General features: G+C 37.8%; 1 protein-coding gene across 1 annotated transcript in view; it reads left to right on the forward strand.

The window, feature by feature from the left end:
- The window catches only part of FAF1 (Fas associated factor 1), a 152,571-nt gene that overhangs the window by 111,223 nt on the left and 20,661 nt on the right, over positions 1 to 20,687 (forward strand). The window contains exons 13-15 of the mRNA XM_010408851.3: positions 824 to 978; positions 9,852 to 9,988; positions 12,427 to 12,515. Coding sequence (XP_010407153.2) covers positions 824 to 978; positions 9,852 to 9,988; positions 12,427 to 12,515 — 381 coding nt within the window. The remainder of the gene's footprint in view (positions 1 to 823; positions 979 to 9,851; positions 9,989 to 12,426; positions 12,516 to 20,687) is intronic.

Below are 20,687 nucleotides of genomic sequence, written 5' to 3' on the forward strand. Positions count from 1 at the left end.
TTTTGCTTCAAGAGACAATAGACACGATCTCAATGTGTAGTGATAGAATTGTTGAGATTGGAAAAAACTTCAAAGACATCGAGTCCAGCCATTAACCCAGTGCCACCGTGCCCACCACTAACCCATGTCCCCAGGTGCCACATGCACACCTTTGAACACTCCCAGGGATGGTGATTCCACCCCTTCCCTGGGCAGCTTGTTCCAATGCCTGGCCACCTTTTCAGTGAGGTGAGGTGAGGTGTGGGCTCCCCACGTCATTTGGCTGGATGGAGAGCTGGCAGAACATCTGGCATATTGAGCTACAGCATTTGGGTGTGTAGGCAGCTGTGTTGTTACTTACCTGTTAGCCTCTTTGTTTCACTACAGAGGTGGTGATAGCAATGCACTATCATTTTTTTCAGGTTGTTTATAACTTTTTTGTGGCAGATGCTGTCCTATCAAGAGGTGTGTTCCTTGCTCAGGGAAATGTTCCACATGTTATTTTTATTAGGCAGCAAGCTAAAAAACTTCACTCATTTCTTACGTCTGTTAATAAGGTTTTTGTTTTTCATTCATTTCTTGTTCTTTTCATGTTCTAATATGTAATATATTGTATTTGAGTACTCAAAATATTAGGAAGCGTCAAGAATACTTAAAAATTTGCAGGGATGGACCATTTGACTTGAAATCTGCTGGCTATTTTTTGTGTGTGCACGTTGAGATACTTGTCACCCTTGATAAACCCCATCCTTGGTACTAACGCACAGACCTGCAGCAGCAGCAGCTTTAAATTGCTAAGTAGCCTGAGGAACTTTTCACTCATCTCTTGTCATGTCTTTTCCAGAGAAAGCTTCTTGCTATCTACCTCCACCATGATGAAAGTGTACTAACCAACGTCTTCTGCTCACAAATGCTTTGTGCTGAATCTATTGTCTCCTACCTGAGTCAGAACTTCATAACCTGGGCTTGGGACATGACAAAAGAAGCAAACAGAGCAAGGTAAGACTCTGGACTCTGAGTGAGCAGCTTTTCTCAAGGAAGGCCCTTATCTCTGGCTATCAAATCTTTTGGTGCTTAGTATCTATTTGGGCTTAAATTTCATGCTCATTCTCAGCTGATCAGTGAACTTGTGCTGGCTGACATTCATTGACAATTGGACTGGCCTTGTGTTCATCACAAAGTGACTTCTTATTCCTATGCAGGAAAAAATAGTTGAAGAAATTATTTCCTTTTTTTTTTTTAGTTTATTTTCAAACATAATTCTATATTCAAACATGTGCCTTCACAGTTTTGCATTGCAGTGCCATTATATTACATGACATTAATTGTGTGTATGTTGGTGTAAATGCATGAGAGCTGTCTGGGGTAATAACTATTGTTGTTAATGAAAATTTTATTTAAAAAATAACATACATGTGATAAATTAGTATTAAGAACAGATTATGCAAAAAGTTAAATGCTTGCAATTCATATGAACATTTTTGAACTACAGTTTTCTTACAGAGCGTTTCTTTGGGAATGTTCAGATGTTTTGGTTTTAATATAATAAAGGTATTAATATAATAAAATCTGTCTTATGTCTTAGGTCATAATTTTGCTGATGAGTAAAGAAATTAAAACTGTAGATTCCACCTCCTTCTGCATCTTCGGTAGATTACCAACAAATTTTCTTAGTGTTATGCTAAGGCCTCTCTCTTCAGCTGTTTATCAGTTGATCATGATCTACTGAAAAGAATTATTTAAATTAGTAGTATTATTGCTGCATTTAGAAATTAGGCTTGTTTGGTTCTCTAACTTGGACCTTATTTCATAGCCTTTATTTACCCAAAAGATGACTGATAAAGTCTTACCAGGATAACATCTTATGTATGTCACTGTAATTCCAGTTATTCTAACTTTTGACTGAAAAATGCAACAGTCATTTGGCCTGGAATAAGGTTGACACTTCTTTACACAATTCCAGTGATTATTGAACAATGAAAATTATACATTTATGTTTCTTTCTCTTGTGGATTATTAGAATAGAGCATTTGTGCTTTTCTAGTCTTCACTATGTAAATTATAGTTAACATTTCTTTACTGAAGTGGCCTTGGAAAATGGAACAATCTCTTTTTTTAATGCACTTTTTAAATGACACTTGTGTTTCTCAGGAATTCCTCACTTGACCTTCTGCATTTTGTCATTGGAGGGATCAGCAGCAATGTTTCTAGTTTAAGTTATTCTAGAGAAGTGTAAAAGGTTATGGAAAAAAGCAGTTGTGAAAACAGATTAAAAGTTTCTAAAAAAGAAAAAAGTAAGAGAGGAAAAAGAAGCATCTAGGTTCTTTCATGGGACCAAATACATAGATTGGAAAGTTGCTTAAGTCTTTTGGTGTTGCTATTCATGGGCAGTAAGGAGCCTCCTCCTTTTCTTTTATCCCACAAGTTGGTGGAGAAGGAAACACTATTTCTAAACCATCTGTAGTGGCTAAGTTCAGTTGACTACCTGCTGTTCTATTGTCTGCTTTTCTATTTAATTCTCTAGTTTCTTTTATTTTACAATGACAAAAAATTGCAGTGTAGTTTCTTTTGAAAAACTGTGTTTGAGGGGTTTTTTTATGACTGACGATCAACAGCCATGTAATTGCTTTGTTGTGTTTTACTAAAGAAATCTATTAAGTAGCACAACTTTGATACACTAGTAATAAGAGTTTGCAGGTTACGCAGACACCTGTGGTGACCAAAGCGACAGAAGCTGCTTGTTAGAAAGAGCCTGTACAGCTGTGTCCTATTAACTCCTTATGACACTTCTTAAAACACAAAATAAAGGGCTTGTTTAAGGCTTTATAGCTGCTCTCAATGAACTTAGTCACTGATTGTGCTGGACGATAGGGTTTTTAAGCCTTCATTTTTTTGCTTTCTGTTAACAACAACAAAGCAACTGTCATATTAACAGTGAGGTCAAAAAATAGTGAGGGGTAAACAAGGCATGCTGGTTTGACGTAGAATAATTTCTCAGTTGTGTTTGGTGTCACATCCTGCTCCTTAGACTGTGATTTCTTCAGAGGGGGCATGATGCTTCCTTCTCCCTTTGCAAAGTGCCAGTGCACTGTGGGCATTCCCATAAATAAATACTCAGCCCCTCTGTTCAATCACTACCCTTCATGTGACACAGTGACAGTGGTCTTGGAGACCATTCTCTTCTGTATCCCTATGAACACAGTTAAATGTAACTTTTTATTTGAATGGTGAGAAGACAAAGCAGCAACAGGAGGAACTGGGTTTTGCCTGCTGTTGTAGCCCAAGAGTAACTCATTTGTACTCTTAAAATTGCATTGTAAAAATGCTGGAAAAGCCAGGGTGAGACTGCAGAGGAATCAGGCCCACTTGATTTACAGCAGTCAACAGGGACACCTCAGTGTCAGTAGTAAAAGACATGGTTTCAGTACTGTAGAATGACATGAGTAAATTGAAACAGATAAAAAGACTTTCCTTGTATAAGCCAAAAAATCTGACTGTTCTGATCTACAGATGTCATTCTATTCCAAAATCAGTTCTAATAATTGTTTCCATTTTTCTCATTAATGAAATGGGGGTCCATCCTGAACACTGTCGAACAAAACCAGCTCCAAGATTTTGTCGTTTTCCCCAGTCTTTAATGTGTTTGTTGGCTGACACTGATACAGGAATGTGCTTTAAAACCTACATTACTGTACAATAGCATGCTTCTTCTGAAGTCTCTCAATCTTCAATATCCATTCCAACAGATTGAAGAGAGTCTGTAGGTAGGAGTAAAATGCTGTGTGAGCACTGAGTGCCTGCCAGCAGTAATGCAAGAGCATCAGCATTACAACTTTGGGAGTCAGATACTAAAAAATTCTTTTCTGCAGCCACCCAGGACTGTCACTTTGTCAAAATGAAGGAGAAGTCTAGTTAATACAGTTGAGGGGAAGTTTTTTGGCTTCCATGGGTTTTAATTGCCTCTGACATCAGGTTTGCTGTGAAGGGAGCAGTTACTTTGAGTAAGTTCTGTGATTATGAATTTTTTCATTAATCATAATAAAATTACAGTAAAGAGAAAATAAAATAAGTAGCCTTCATTTAGGAAAATAATGTGGTGCTTTTATAATACTGTTAAGGAACATATATGAAATCTTTATCTCCTATAGTTTAGACTTCAGCTTAGTGAGCAACTCTTTGAAATATTCTTGTGATCTGTTCCTCATCAAAGGAGGAAAAAGGCCACAAAGCTACACATATATCTCTAACTTTAGCTCTTGTTATATTCCACTCAATTTGAGGTGAATCGTGAGCTTAAAAATCACTGTTTCCTTTCAACTGCTTGCAGTGGAGATTGCTACCTTGCCCCTTCAGACAGCAGAAGTGTGGGGAGAGGTATCAGGGCAGTGGCAGTGGGGTTTGACTGCAGTGGTGCTGGCAATTCTGGCCCTACTGTTTGGTCCAAGCTCGCAGCTGCTTTGGGCCATCACTTGGGCTGAGCAAGTCCTCAGGTTTCCAGAGGGATTCCGGGATAAGTAAGTGGGAGAGCCAGACATGAACAGCTCTAGTTCTGGTACTTTTTGACTTCAAAGAGTTGAATCAATACCATTGTTTTAATATAATTATGTGCATAAGAGTTGTATATATTTATGCAAACACATGCCTGCCCGATTTTGTTAATTCATTAATACGCATTAATATATTTGTATCCAGGAAAGATGTATAGTGATATATACATACACATGCACACATACCTTATCTTGGTACTCAGCATTTACAAACATAGATCATGCATAGTATTAAGAGCTTTCCAGCACACATCGTGTTTGCCAAGCAAAACGAAGCCAAAACCATAAGACAGTGACCCAAAAATCTGTAGCAGCTTTTTAGCTTTTGATATCATTGCCCTTGGGCACCGTATTTCAAGGTGCTGCCAGCTTTGCTCTGATGACAGGTACTTGTTAGTTTTAATGTTCAAATGATGGTTTTTCACTTTGCTTAAGCTTAGGAAAGAGTTAATTTGCTAAAGTGCTTCTCAGCAGCAGGTTGTCTTCACCTGCAATTTCCGTCATCAAGTAATTAGCCATATTCACAGTTGCTGACCCTTAATTCTAACCTACTGAATGATGCATGCCTGGATGAAGACCAGTTGACCATATTACTCCAGCTCCCCAATCCCATTTGATCCTTCAGCAAATATATTGCAGGTGTGGGGTCTGTGAGAGCAGGAGGAGGTGAGTTAATTTCTCACTGCCTCTTCAGGAGTGACCACAGATTCTGCATATGTTGCTTGCAAAACTGTTGGATGTGTTCTTTAGGCACTAAATCCTTGACAGGTTTCACAGAGCAGTGTGAAAGCGTTTTCTATTGTATTCTGCAATTTTTTATTTAATTTACTTTAATAGCAATACAGTGCCAGTCAATAAAAACAGGTCAGAAGTCTAATTAATGTTTTAAAAATAAAGGTTCTCAAACACCAGGCGAGTTCGTCATTTTCTGTATGGTTTGTTTGGAGGAGGAAGAGGAAAGAAGGTGAGGAGGGAACCCTTCTGTTCCATGATTACATCCCACCCGCTCATTTTCTCCTTTTCTCCTTTGCTTTTGATTTTAGTGGCGGTCTTAACAGAATGTCAAGATCAATTTGCAGCATGGTTTAACTCAAGGTTTGCATTCTGCCAGCAGCAATTGTCCTAACGAACAATGCCGTGTGTTCTTGTAACTTCAGAAGCTTTTAGAAGGCTCATGGCAAGGGCAGCATCTAATGACTTTATTAGTGTAGGGTTTCAAAATGGGCTCGGTAATTGTTCGCATCTCTTTGTCATTTAGTCATAATTACTGCACAGTATTGTTCAGGGTTGCACTTGTGAATAGTTTCCTAATAGCACTGAAACGAAGAAAAAAAAGGAAAAGGATAAAAGGTGATTGTCTCTTTAGATGGAGAACAAAACAGCCTGTATATAGATGATGGTTAAACTGTTTATTATACACCCACCAGAAAAGGTAAGATATCCCTGCTTAAATATTTATGTGCTTCAAGGTAATTTCATGTTAGTAATCTAAAAATGTCCAGATTTGGAAAGCTAAAAATCAGCAGAGAATGCGTTTTGAGCTGGTTGTGATTAGAAAGATAGGGATGTCTATAATATCCAACTATAAATAGAAAGCAGCCTCTCTGATGTTATCAAGGTTTTCAGTGCATCGGTTTATATGCCTTTAGCAATGTTTTAAGGTCATTTGAGAAAAATAGTTATTAAACCCAAGGAATTAATTAAACTGATAGATTTGTAAGCATGTGTTTTAAGTCCCCACTAGAAAACCAAGTCTCAAAGAATGTTCTATCCCACTGTACTCAAACTACAACCTAGTTGATTAAGCTTGTTGAACAGAAAAGGTGAAAAATTCAACTTTTTTGTGTCCTGTGCAAAAGACGTGAAGGCAGAAAAACAGGTGGTCAGGACAGATTCATTGGACTGTTTTGGGGAAGGATCTGATTGTATTCTCTTACTTCTTGGTTCTTCTGCTGTATTTGTGCAATCTTTCCTCCAGTTTGGAGACTCTCATTGACCTTACAGAATTGTATTTTACTTGTCAGGATGATTCTTGTGAAGATTAATCTGAATTCTCTGACTTCCAATGTGCTTGTAGCTTCTCCCACTTTACCAACATCTGTAAAGTAACTGAACACACTCTCTGTTTTTATCGAGGCTATTATTAAGTCTGTATATTAAATCTACCTGTGTCAAGTCTTGGATATTCCTTAGGAAATCATACAGGACGTGATATATCATACAGGTGATGATGCAAATGCATCTTGTGTGTTCCATTCTTTGTGCAGTGTTCTAGCAAGGGCTCAAGGTATATTTTATTTATGCTTTCACCAGTGATTTTGTCTGATGTCCAAGGATGGCGTAATGGATTTCTAGACTGCTGTATTTTAGTCTGAACAAGGTTATGAAGTATTTATCTGATCTGTTTGAACCTTTCAGGATGGGAATCAGATCTTCCATGTTTTAGGAAGAGATAGATGACCCACTCATGTAGGCTTTACTCTAGCGTGAAGAAGAAGTGCATAAAACCATTCTTTTTAGCATCTGAATCTGATGTTTAGTATGTGGATCCTGAAGATGATACCCATATAATTTGATCTAGGCTGCTTTCTGCATCTTTAAAACATGCCTTGTTTCTGTTGCTGCTTGTGTTTGAGTCAGCAGTTACGACCCTACCAGTGTAGGTAAGGCAATAACTCTGTATCATGGAGACCAAACTTACTCTAATATGCCTATTCAGGACCTCAGCTTTTACTCTTTAAAAAATGTAAATACCTAATAGAAAAATGTTATTTTTACATTAACATTTTAATGAGTCTTATGTTGACTTTGCACATTATATAATTACTATTAAAAAGAATCAGAAATCTTGCATATTTAATATTCATAATTGTTTTCTTCATGCTCAACAAAGAAGTTACTTTTTTTCCAAACCCATTTGTGAAATGTTAAAGTCTCTTTAAGGTTGGCTTTGGGAATTATCTGGTCATATCTGGAGAAGAGTTGTTCCTCATTCCTCCCCCAAGAAAGTCTGTGGCATTCACACCAGTGTTGGCATGAGCTGCTCTTGTCACTGGTACATGAGCGAGCTGAGCAGATTGTGACAGCAGCAGAGGAAGGGAGCTGGTTGGTAAGAGCAGGACAGATGGCACCAGTGGCTGTAAGAAGTGACACCAAGAAGAAAAAAACCACTATGAGGGGAGATGTTGGCATCTGGCATCTGTTCTGCTGCTACTCAACCAGGAAAGTGTGTGTGCCCTTACAGCAGCCTGGCACAATGTGTCATCTGAAGCCAGGGAGATGAAGCCTGATTCCAGCCTGGATTATAGAGGACCCCAAGGTGTCATAACCTCTTAGGTTCTATGTAGTCAGCCAGAAGTCCTGCATATAAAAATTCATCTCCCAGAAAAAAGTTATAAAATCTTCTCAACACACTTAAATACTTACTCCATTCAGAATTCTCTGCATGAAAAACCTATACCTATAAAAGCATATTTTGGGACTGAGTTATTGGTTGACAAAATACAAAATAGATTTTTTAAAAAAAATTAACAAACCAACACCTTTGACCAGTACAACTAATACTGTAGGAGTCTCTTTACTTTTGTTCCTTCTAGCATTATTCTCTACAGCACTTCTTCACCTCCAGTTAAATATCTTGTTTTTCTGAGAAACTTGAGCACTTTTCTTCTGTGGTGTGTTGAAGGCTGTTAAACAGTTTTAATACACAAGTCTCAGGAATTCAGTTCAATTGTCCACTGTCTTTATTGCTTCCAGGAGTCAAACCTTGAACTCACATACATAATTTTGCTAAGGAGGATCACCAGTGACTTCTGTGAGGCCCACATTTCACTTACCTGTTCCCACCTTGACAGGAAAACATCAAAAGCTGTTATTTATCTGAAGAGTTGAAATGTCCAGACTTTACAGACACTATTTTATCCTGACCAGATGTTAGGTCTCTGTCGCTGTTTCTGACGCAGCAGAGTTTGTTCAGCTTTTTTGATGTCTTCTTTGTGTGTGATTGTTCCGAGTTGCAAAATACAGAGAATCAAGGAGTAACACTTATGGCTTTGAAATGCTTGCCACCCCCACCCATTGCCTTCCATCCAACTACAGCCAAAGACAGATCCTCTCTGAGGAGAGCTGTTTTAGTACTTCAGGTGCCTTGAATAAGCCCAATGCTCTACTTGTCAGGCTTATCCATTTTTAGCCATTTTATTGGAAACAATATATATTGATCTAAAAAATTACAATTTTGAATCTTTTCAGTATCTTTGAGAAGAAATTACTTGGAGCACTTGACATTTTAATGTAGGTTGTCTTTTCAAATAGATTTGGCTTTTAATGCATGTGACAACGGGACTTTGCTCTTCAGTTAGAGCATACATTTCATAGTAGTTGTTACCTAAAATATTATCATAAGGCATAAGAAAACACACGATTTAAGTTGCCTTTCATGAACATAATTAAGAATTAATAAGCCTGTACCAGTGGCTAGTCCTTAGAATTTCCACTGTTTTGCCTTTTGTGACCCGTGTTATTAAAAGTCCATTATTTTTACAGACTTTATTAAATTGGATCTTATTAAAGCATTCTATATTTGCATTTGGTCTTTCATAATTCATTATTATTATGACATTTACTTTTTACCATCAGATCTGAAAACATATCATAAGCTACCCTTTTCTCTTGAAAGAAATGCTAATTTCAAACAGTCCTTTAATGGAAGAGAAAAGCTTTATCAGTTTTTTCATTTATTCAAGATCGTGTTAAGAATACTAATGTTAGACTTCTGTATGCTAATATCTAAGAGCTTTTTTTGGTCAAAAGCTTAGAATTATTGTTTTTTAGATCACACTGCTAAGTATGTCACTGGCAGGGCACTAGTACAAAAGAAAATAAAATTCTGAAGTACCATGTTTTAATTCTGTGACTGATGAAACCAATTTCTTGGTCTTTCATTATTAAATTATGTTTTTGCATGAAATTTACTATTTTTATACTTCCATGTTTATTAGATTGTGGCTCTACTTAGTGTCTCTTTAGAAGTTTTGAACAATCGATTTAGCGTGATTATTTTGGGGGGTAGTTTTGAATTATAGTCTTCATGTAGTGTAGCAGGAAATGGAATTCTCCATCAAATAAATCACTGTCTCAAGCAGTTGTTAATTGTTTTAATTTAGACAACCTGGAACCTATAATATTTATAAATATATTGTAATAATTTAGTAATAAAAAAGAGTTAAAGAGCTCAGTTAAACTGCTGAATTTAGCATAATTGTTTTATAAAACTTAACTTCAAAAACTCCTCTACAATGTTGACTATTTTTTTTCCCCCACAAGGTTTCTGACGATGTGCACTAGACATTTTGGGAGTGTTGTAGCCCAAACAATTCGAACTCAGAAGACAGACCAGTTTCCACTTTTCCTTATTATTATGGGAAAACGATCATCTAACGAAGTGTTGAATGTTATACAAGGTACAGTTCTTTATATTAAAAGTATTCCTTATGTGAGTATTGAAACTGTCACAAGAGATCTTTGCTAACTGTTTCTCTTTTAAGATGTCCAGAACATGAATTTATTGCACAAAACACACTTTCAGTGGCCAGGCTATAATTATCTACTACTCATAAATGTACTAATTAGCATGGTGTTAGAGATTGGAGTTGCCATGACTGTAGTAGAATTATAGTTTTTCTTTTTTTTTTAAAGTGGAAGCTTAATTTCCTAAATAAGGAGCTACACTTAGTTTTCCAAATTTATATCCAGATACATTCCTGATTTCCAAAAGATTTTGGCTGCACTTTTTGCATAGTGCCAGAATGCATTTGGTTCTTTGTGTGTAATTCCTTGTTAATACCTGGGCTGCTGTTGCTAGCATTTGGCCATGAGTTGCTTTTTCAGACCTGCCTGCAGCATTGAGACCCCCACATCAGATCAGGATTTAAGTTCCTAATATAATCTCACATAGATGAAGCTTTCTGACTTACATGAGCAGTTCTTTCTGGTGTAACCATTCCTCTGATTTCATTGACAGCAAGATGACTTAGAAGTGGAGTGTTGCCCTTTGACTGCTGTTCTCAGTAACTTTTCAAATTAGAGCACATCAAAGAATGGCTGCCTCTCATTCTGCTTTCTCCACAAGTTTGCCTTCCTGACACTGTGTCCTCATTTTTTTATTGCTTATATCTAGCAATCTTTATTGTAATCTCCTTATTTTCCTGAGGAAACTCAGCCTCAGGAAGTGCTGGCTTTGCAGACAGGCATTAGTGTTTCTCTCTTCATCTGGGATGAATAATTTTCTTGAGGAATCTGCAGTATTCCTTCCTGTAGACAAAGTGGTTCATTTTTGCATGGATTTTATCTCCTCAGTGCAAAGTACAGCACAACACTAATTCATTGTATGAATGCCTGTAACTTATAAAACTTATTTCATAGGAATAATCTTATAAATAGCTTGGTTTTCTGACTTTGCAGTACAGTTCAGAACCTTTGCCATCCCACTGAAGTCAGTGGTGCTACTGACTTAAATTACTTAACTGCTTTAGCAACAATTCAGTCATAATACAATGCATCTTTATATTACAAAAGAATCCAGATTGTTTAATTGCCTTTATTATGTTTTAATGATTTGTCAGGTTTTCTGCACTCCTTTGCATTAAACTAAAACGATCACCTATTGTAGCCTTACTTAAATTTATCCTTTAACAAAAATCAAACAATCTCTGCTTGTTATTCTCCCAGGAATGGGGACACTGGTATCTTTTAACAATACTGCCCCAAATGAATGGTAGTCTCTGAAGTCCTACGTGTTGTAGCATGTGGGATAACATTTTCTGCTAAGGTAGCAAATGTTAGAAGTGGGAACAATGAGGGCCTTTCAGGGCTGGGCGAGAAGGCATGTTGACAGAAGAGATACAACCATATAGAAACCTAAGACCCCAGTGGCATTTATTGAAATGCAGGCTGTCTAAGTTTGCTTTTGATTTTAATTTTTTTCCTGGGGTTGGAAACTATGGGGACAGTCTTGTTTTCTTTAGTGGTACTTGTTCTGCTAGGGTTCAACAGCTGTTTAGGCTGGCAGATGTTAAGACTTTATAGTTTTTGACCATTTCTCATGGTTTAAAACCTTTAAACGACTATGACAAGTGGCTTTAATGGATAGTCTAGTCTTCAGTTTAGAAAGAGAAACCAAAGAATGCATCTTAGTAGGAAATAAAAGTAATCTTTCAGTCTTTTTGAAGGCTGGAGGCATGCTGGAAGGAAAACATGGAGAGGTATCTGTTTTCCTATGTATGTGTTCTATTTCATGATATACATGTGGATGGTATAATTTTCTACTTCATTAGCTTTGCAAGATTTTTGAGAAGTAAATAGACTGAAGAAAATATAGTATTTGAAATTTTATTACTAGGTATACCCAAATATAATGTGCACACAGATCCATTCAGTCATTGTATTCTGGGGTTTCCATTCTTTTAAACCAATCCACTTGGCTGCTGCTGCCAATATCCTACCTTTTGTTGCCTTACTAAGCAATTGCTTCAGTCTCCCTGGGAATTCTAAAACTGTAAAATCAATTTCACATAAGAGAATCCCACATCTACTACATTTCCTTTAACATCAGTGACTAAATGACAAAATAGAGTTAATTTATGCAAGCACAAAAGCAATTGGTCAGATTTGCACCACCTGAAATATTAACCTATGATCAACATTTGTAAAAATAATTTCGAGTTTTCAGTAAAAAGCTGAACTGAAAGCATTCTACTGAGATATTTGCATTTTCTACTCTTGTCTTTTTTTTTTTTTTTTTTTAAGTCTGGCTATTTCTTATGGATTAATTCTAAAATGACTTCTTTTCTGTTTAATAACTTTAATGAAATGAAGTTCAGCTGTCTTCCTTTGTTGCTAGGTAACACAACAGTGGATGAGCTAATGATGAGGCTGATGGCTGCGATGGAGATCTTCAGTGCCCAGCAGCAGGAAGACATAAAGGATGAGGTGAGCATTGGAAGTTGTTGGCTTCCACTAATCACTGGGGGTGTGAATTAACCAGATGTTTCTTTAGCCAGTGGAGTTGGGTATGCTGTGTTCTAGTGTCTCTTCCATTGTCAGAAATTAAAAAGGAAGTCTCCTTTGTGTATTTATTTGGGTTTCTCAAAACAACTCCTCCTTTTTGGTCTTGTTATTTTCAGTTTCTTTCCTTTTGCTGAACATTAGTCACCAGTGACTGTTTACATCACAGTGATATTATAGAGCTTAATATGCTCACACAAGGAAACAACAATCAGATTTTTTCCCACTGACCAGCTCCAAGTCATAGGTAGAAAAAAACCAACCCAAAAATAGATTAATATATCTTAAATGTGTTTGTTTAAAAGGGGGCTAAAACCAACTTTAACCAGTACACCAGTACTGAACCACCATTCAGAATGATGCAGAATGCATAAATGGGGACAAGACTTCTCAAAACCAGTGTTTCAATTACACAGAAGCAGACACAGTGAGTTATACAGCTGGAAGATCTTTATCTGTTACTCTATAAATTGAGAGTGACATTTTGAAGTAATGAAGTACTTAGGAATTTGTAATAATAGGTGTGTTGCCATTCAAGATTATTCTTATCCTGTTGTATAGACACTGATTGACAATAATTCACTAAACACATTCTTCACATTTAAATCTTGTATCTCATTAGTACAAGATTTACTGACTGTAATATGAAGGCACAGTATCTGCACAATATCTGTCATTCACTTTTTCTTCTTTATTTATGCTACCTGTAATTCATTGGTAAAGAAAATTGACTTTAATTTTGTTAATACTGAACATGAATTTAAATATGAGGATTACAACAAAAATCCAAGGCATAATATAACTGAACTTTTTATTGCATTTTAACAGGAGTATGTTGAATATGGGAGGTTTTTTTAATGCTTTAACAAGAAGGTAAAATTTACATCACAGATGAGCTCCAAGAGAGGTTCAGAATTAAAAACTGTAAAAGTGATAAAAAGGAAGAAAACTGAGGGAAACAAGGCAGAGAGATAAAAGCAAACAAGGGATAGGAGAAGAAACTAGAAGTGATAGGATTGGAACAGAGTGAGGAACAGGACACCAGACCGGACGACGAACCAGGAGCTGGCTCCTGTCCTGGGCTGCTCTCCATCCTTCACTGGATGGCCAAGAGCAGTGACAGTGACAGTCCAGTGCCCACATGGGTTTGTTGTCTCCTGCCTTCTTTCCCCAAGTGCTCTTCCTATGTAGGGAGAACGGAAAATTAATTTTTTTACATTTCTCCAAAATCTACCTTTGCCCAAGTCTTCTGTAGTCTTCTCCTCTTGTTTTTCTGTCCCTGAAAGCACCGGTGACATTTCTTCCCCAACAGGAGCTTTTTCTAACACACTTTGACATTCAGAAAACTGATGGAAAATTTCATAAACTTTGGGGGCAGCTTTCCAGACACTATGGGTTCTATACACAAATAGGATATTTACTTACACCTTGGCTCCACTCGTTACAAGCACACTGAAAAGGTGATCTCAGACACTTTTGCCTTTGAAGGAGGAAGTTTAAAAACAAAAAAATAACCTTGCTTTATGAAATTACTGTGCCAGAGACGGAGTATTTGACAAGCAGTCTGTACTCAATAGAGGGCTCCGGCCTGAAAACAAAATATTGCCTTTTTGTGGTTTGCTACATAATGTGTAGCTTTCTTGTAAGCCTTGTACTTGACAACTTCAAGTGTTCAAACATCAACACCTTTTTTTTTTAAGATCTTACTGCAGTTGATGCAATTTTTTCCCAAATATTACAATAGCAAACAGGATACAGAGTCCGGTTTCTGTTACTGTTTTCTTAATAGCAACAATAAGTCATCGTAAAACCACAAGAAGATAAGCAGAAAATTCTCTTGTGCTTTAAAAAGAGAAGTCATCAATGTAGCGTTGCTGTAAACAGAAATGTGTGTGAGGGAGAACCAGAACTGGAAACATTTGTAAATGACAGCATGAAGTCAGTAATGAGTGAGTTTATGCAGCTGAACTTCTCATGCACATGAAAGCTTCCAGCGCAGCCACTGCATAATCCTGTTTGGCACAGCATGTTTTGCAGTGCCCTCTGATGGTTATTTGGGTACAGGAGGACTGGTACCACTCCAGCTGCTGGTCCAGGTGTTCAGCTGATGGTGGTTGTAGCTACAGGCAGCTCCCTGTCACTGAGTATCTGCTGGGGGTATGAGATGCTCAGAACAACATCACCAACTTACCTCACCTGAGTGACATGAGCCCCCTCATTAGCTGGTGGTAGTAACAGTATGTTTAGCTAAATCCTGTGCTTTTGTATCCAAGTATTGGTAAAATTTACCAGTTTAGCCTCATAACATTTTAATGGGACAAATCTGTTGCATATTTTTATAGCGTCAAATGCTAAAATATCATCACTTAAGTAGCAGTTGGATGTAATTTTTAGATTTGTATATTGCACTCCATTAAGCTATTTCTTACATAATCTCCGAAGAAATACCTTAAAAACATTGAGATGCACGTGTCTGCTTGTAGTAACCCAACGTGCCTGTCCTGGTGTGTGACTTCTGCACCTGTTTTCTCTCCCAAGCTTTCTTAAAGGGAGATCAACCTGCTGTCCCATTCTTTTCCCAGCCTCTCCAGGGTTCTGGGTCAGTCATGAGCTGTTGCTGTGTTGACCAGATGACATTTTGGAAACCTCCTTGGTCTTTTGGACCATGCTGTTGATGTGCCATTGTACATGCACAGTCTAGGTGTCCTGCTGTCTGTTTTTATAACTTTGCTCCTAAAGTTGCTGTAAGAACAAGCCACAAACAGCAGAACTGGATGAGCAGCACACTGCTGTGCTCACATGGCTCTTCTGATAAGAAGTGGCCAATGGACATTCAGTGGCTGAGTGACCATCACCAGCAAGGCCAGTTGGCCAGGACGCAGTCCCACCCTTCCCAGTGCAGTCAGGACTGGGGGCTGAAATCCAACCTCACACTATGTATGCAGAGCTATTCTGCAGCTACAGTAATGATTCCATGCTCCTAATGGACATACTTTCTTTTCATAACCATGTTGGCTTGCCACTACAGGAGTTGACACCTCAGCTACTGTTCAGGCATTGGAGCTGGGGGTTTTTGCAGAGAGGTAATAAAAGTCATTAAGGAGTTTCTCCTGTAAGCAAGAGAGGATATGTCAGAGCAGGGATAAGCAGCCTCTGCCACTGTTGATCAAGGTGTGCACTGAGATTTTTCAGGCACTGACTTTGAAAAGAGCGTGTCGTATCAGTTCCTCTTGAGTATCAGTTCCTCTTAAGTGTCAGTGCCTGGTGCTGGGCTTAGGAAAACAAATAATAGCTGTAAAATATCGTACGCCCTGGAATGTCCATTTTTAAACACCCTGTGAGCTTGCTTGCTTTAACTGGATAGTTAAATAATCATCTCAGTGTGGCGTGATGGGCCCGAATAGATCTGAGTTAGTTCCTTTGTGAGATTAATGTGAAGAGATCTGTGATTAAATCCTGGCATTACAGCACAACACACCTGTTCTGGGCTGATCCTCAACATTTTTTCTCCATTGCCTGAGGAGGAGGCTTCTCAAAGGATTACAGTAACACTTTTTGACAAGCTTATACAGGGCGGAGTTTCCATGTAATGACAGGGCTCATTTGATGATGCCTCAGTAATGCATTTTTTATTTTTGCTGTCAACATTTATTACTGTAGAAGCATTGACTGTTACACAGCTGGTCCAACTTGTCCACATTTAAGTAACAGTAGGTCTCTGGTCGTGTTTATTTTTGTCGTTACGCAACGCTGGCACTCCTGCTCTCAGATTAGTCTTCAAGGTGGAGTTGTAGTACCCACAGTTGCTTCACAGACCTTCTTAATTTTACAAATACCAATTAAAACCTTTAATTCACTTTAAACTACGTCTGCCAGCACGCTGGTCTTTAGTGTAAAAGAGAGATACTTAAGAATTTTTAAACTGGAAAAACTGCTGTCAACGAGCTCTAAGATAAGCTGTAGAAAAATGTAGGGCTGCAGAGTCACCATCTTTGCTTTCTGTTCTTGGGTGACTTCTCTCCTTACTAGATACTTCTACAGCATGAGGAAAATATAGGTCCTTCCTCACCAATATCTGGATGGGGAGTTTAAAAACACTTGAAGGAAAACCAAAACTCCAAAATGGCAGCATAAATTCTTTTTCCTCTTTTCCCTGCCACAGCACTTTGGGGCTTTAGTGGCCAAGTGATATTTTCACAACTGTGCAGTGAGAAGCCTGGTATCACTATCTTTTCCTCCTTTTCTCCCTCACTTTCTCCCTCACTGTCAAATGTAAGGGAAGTGCTTCCATCAGCTCTGCAGGAGACCTCTGTAATTTCTTCTAGGGACTGAAGCTCACATTAAAATCAGTAGAAATCAGGCATCTGAATAACTTGGGTAATCTGTTTTCCATCTAACGCTGTCATGTGTATCATGGTGTATAGTATTTGCACAACAAGAGATTATGAGAATACACAAAATTCATTAAATTCCAAAAGCATTATGGTGATGACAGTCATCTAGCGAAGATTGGGATTTAACCCCTCAAAAATCTAATTAGCACATTTACTAATTATTACTAGTTATAACTAATTAAACTACAGTAATCAAAATTTATTTGATTAAATTTTCCAGTTTTGTGTTTGTAATATGATCGCAGCCCAAACGATGGGCTTCCCATTGAGCACTTTGCTTCACACACCCCAGTAGGTGCAAGTGCTGCCTTCAAGAGTTTCCAGCATGGTTAGAGCTTTGGCAAAGGGCAAGGCAATGACAGAGGAAAGAAAGATGGAAGATATTTTATCTTGAGTCCCTGTGGCTTTTAGCCTGTACATGTTGATGGCTCTAGTCACTGAATATTCAGCCCAGCTGGGCAGATGTATCAGGACTGGGCTGGCTTGTTGCCCAAGGAAAGGCACTGCAGGATTCCTTGAAGGTTTTGGGTTTGGTTTTTTCTTGTCACTTGAGTTAATTCCCAAAAATCAGTATCTGGAACTGAGCTTTCAGCCTTCAGTGTGGACAGGCAGGATCCTGTGGTGGTTCTGTGCTGTTCTGCCCCTCAGCCTGCCCCATCCTGCCTCCTCCTGTGGTTCTGCCACCACTAAAATGTCCACTTGCTTTGTCCTCATCGTTCCCATACACCCAATACGCTCGGTGTACACTTTTTCCTTCCATATATTCCCCATCATGTGTGTTTAAGTTATACAATGTGCAAGTCTGTCATCTTAGTGAGTCAAATTAATGCCTTTCTTGCACTGGTTTGTTTGGACAAAGGGGTGTTTCTCTTTAACGCTCCCATGAATACCCTTAAGCATTTGCAGATTTTAATTTCAGGAGTGGTTCAGTGAAATGAACTGTCTTTCAGATAGGCATTCAGCATTTGTAAATACATTTTTTTTTCTTTCTTTCTTTCTTTCTTGTAGTAGCCCTTTACTTGCTGGTGCTCTGAGAAATGTCTTCTGCTCATGGTTCTCTGTCTCATCTGGTTTTACTTCACAGTAAAACTGGTCCCAAAGGGCAATGAGGAATAATATAACACAGCTCTCTGAGATAAATCAGGTGCAAAGCTGATTCCTGGGGTTAAATCATTAAATCCTACCTTCAGAAATGACAATAATAAATAGAAAAAAAAGAAGATAATAATACAAATAAAAAAAGCCCAGAAGGGTCAATGCTGGCTTTTCCAGCAAAACATCCCATTCAAAAAGCCAAATATTTTTAACTTGTAGAATCTGCTGTCCTAAATTCAGTCAAGAATCCCTCTTTGTCCATCATCCTGCATCTGAAAATGCCTTGTCACTAGGTGTTTGAGGATTAGCTTCAACAAATGGTTTAGGAAATAATTATTTGAGAGAGTTATTCTAAATTTCCTCTTAGTCTTATCTGTCAGTTTTTCTTAGTCTTGATGCACTGGATGTTACTCAGGAGAAGCTTTTCTCTGGTTGGTTGTAGCTATCTCATAAATGCAAGTGTGCTATTTTTGTGATGACTGCATCTCTAAGAAACAGAATAGCAAAGAAAAGTCATAGCTAAAGAATATATTCTGTGAATAAAAGCAATTTTTTTCAAATTTTCAACCTTCCATTGAATGAATGTCCTCCTGTTGTCTCATTGCCAAAACAGGAAAGCAGATATCTGTGACTTTTCTCCTTTTTTAGGTGCAAAGGAGAGTTGTCCCCTTGCCTCAAGCCCAAAACCCCTGGGATGTGGATGATTTACATTCACACCAGCCTTCAGCCACTGCTGTGGAATTCACAAATGCTGTATAACCCCTGTTTCTGATGAAGGCTTTTTAAATGACCTGGGATAAGCCATGTCTGTTTATACTTTGATTTCTTGAAAAAGGAAGGTGGCAATTCTGCCTTCATTGCAAAAGCACAGTGGAGATGCATTTAGTGATGTTCAGTCAATAATGTGATTTATGTAGGATCTAACAGGAAAGTTTTCAGCTGCCTCAAATTTTATTGATGGATAACACTTCTGAATTTTTTTATATTAATTATTAGTGGCATGACTATTCTTGACATGTTCTTTGTTAGTGCAGTGAAGGATTCTCTGCAAAATATTTTCTTCTGCTTTTCCTGTCACTGCTGTGAGTTTTCTTTTGTTGCTTTCTGGTGAACTTGAGGCATCCTCATTCTTCTCTACAGGAAGAGATGACTAAAATAAGAAACTGCATTACAAAAGGGAGAACTGCTTCATCTAATGTTTAAAATTTGTCCAAGGTGTAACTCCAAACCAAACAATACCACAATTTAGCTGTAAACTCTGTGGAGGAGGTGGTTCCTGTCAGGTGTGAGCAGTATTAACAAATAGAAGTATTAACACAGAAGTAGATACAAAGAGGCATTTCATGGGATTACATCTGCTGCTAACCCAAAGAACTCTGACTTCCAGGTTGGTTTGTAAGGTCTGTTTCAGTAAGAACACTATTATTTCAGTGAGGTGTAGGGCTTGGTGGCACAGTCATTTACTTTTAGATGTGGCTCACATATTTCTATGAGGACCAGGAAGTCATGCGTGATAATTCTTCACATTCCTGACATCTTTTTCATAATCCGCTTCTAGGATGATGATAACTGATATGAATAAGGAAGAAAGAATTTTAACTTCTGTTAATAGCTGGAATTCATGTTTCAGTTCTAGTTGTAGAACCTTATATAGCATCAGTATTTTTTTTTAATTTTATTTTTTGGTAAACTAAAATAACTCTATCTTAATTGCTAGCAATCTTTGATGGAGAAGAGCCTGTATTTGCAATAGTTGTATCTAATCTTTCAGAGTTCTTTTGGGCATTACTGGACTTGTGTGACTTTTGAAATTCAGTATGTGAAGTTAGGTGTGATACACAAAGTTGAAGAACATGGAAGTTGAATAGGTTCTCTCTGAAATAATTCTGAATATTTTTTAAAGGCTCGTCCTCTAGCAGATTACCTGAAGTCATCTTCCTTTAGTGAGCTGATTTGGAAAGGTTATTTTGGTTCTCACTATTCTAAGATAAATTTTCAGGATGCTTATGAGAAGTCTCAGTATACATAGCACAATTTTTTTTTCTTTACTGTTACATTCCATCTATGAGAAGAATCGGGAAAAGCTCTGTATTCAAGAAGCTTTCCTCATGTTTGGATAACATAAGAATGGGAGCTGTTTGATTATTTCAACGCCTCCTCTTCTCAGAAATGGAATATTCATGTAGGATAGTTTTTTGCTATCAGGTTCAAGTTAACTTCTCAAATTATTCCATGAGCTGAGCACATAAAACTTATCAATGTCCAGAGCAGGCAGGAAGGGGAAGGGTTATTTGGTGGTTATTGTCCTTTTTTGCATTTTACAAGCATTAGTTCTACTTGTGTTTTGGTTCTGCTGAACAAAGTGATGGTTTCTAAATCTTCTTGGAATGAAATTCAGGACACACTGATTGTAGAATAACTTTGGGTCCTGTTTCTGTAAGGAGGAAGGATTTCCTCTGAAGAGATTTTGCTGCTTTCCAAGTGGAAGTTGTATAGATTTCCCTGCAGTTTGTCCTTTCCTCGTGTTTGCATTCTACTTTAGAGGTTTAACCACCGAGATGTTTGAGTTTTGTTTGAGGAACTTCTTGGCATGTTTGTATGTTGTGAT

The sequence above is a fragment of the Corvus cornix genome, chromosome 8, assembly GCF_000738735.6.
Source record: "Corvus cornix cornix isolate S_Up_H32 chromosome 8, ASM73873v5, whole genome shotgun sequence".
In the NCBI taxonomy this organism is placed as follows: domain Eukaryota; kingdom Metazoa; phylum Chordata; class Aves; order Passeriformes; family Corvidae; genus Corvus; species Corvus cornix.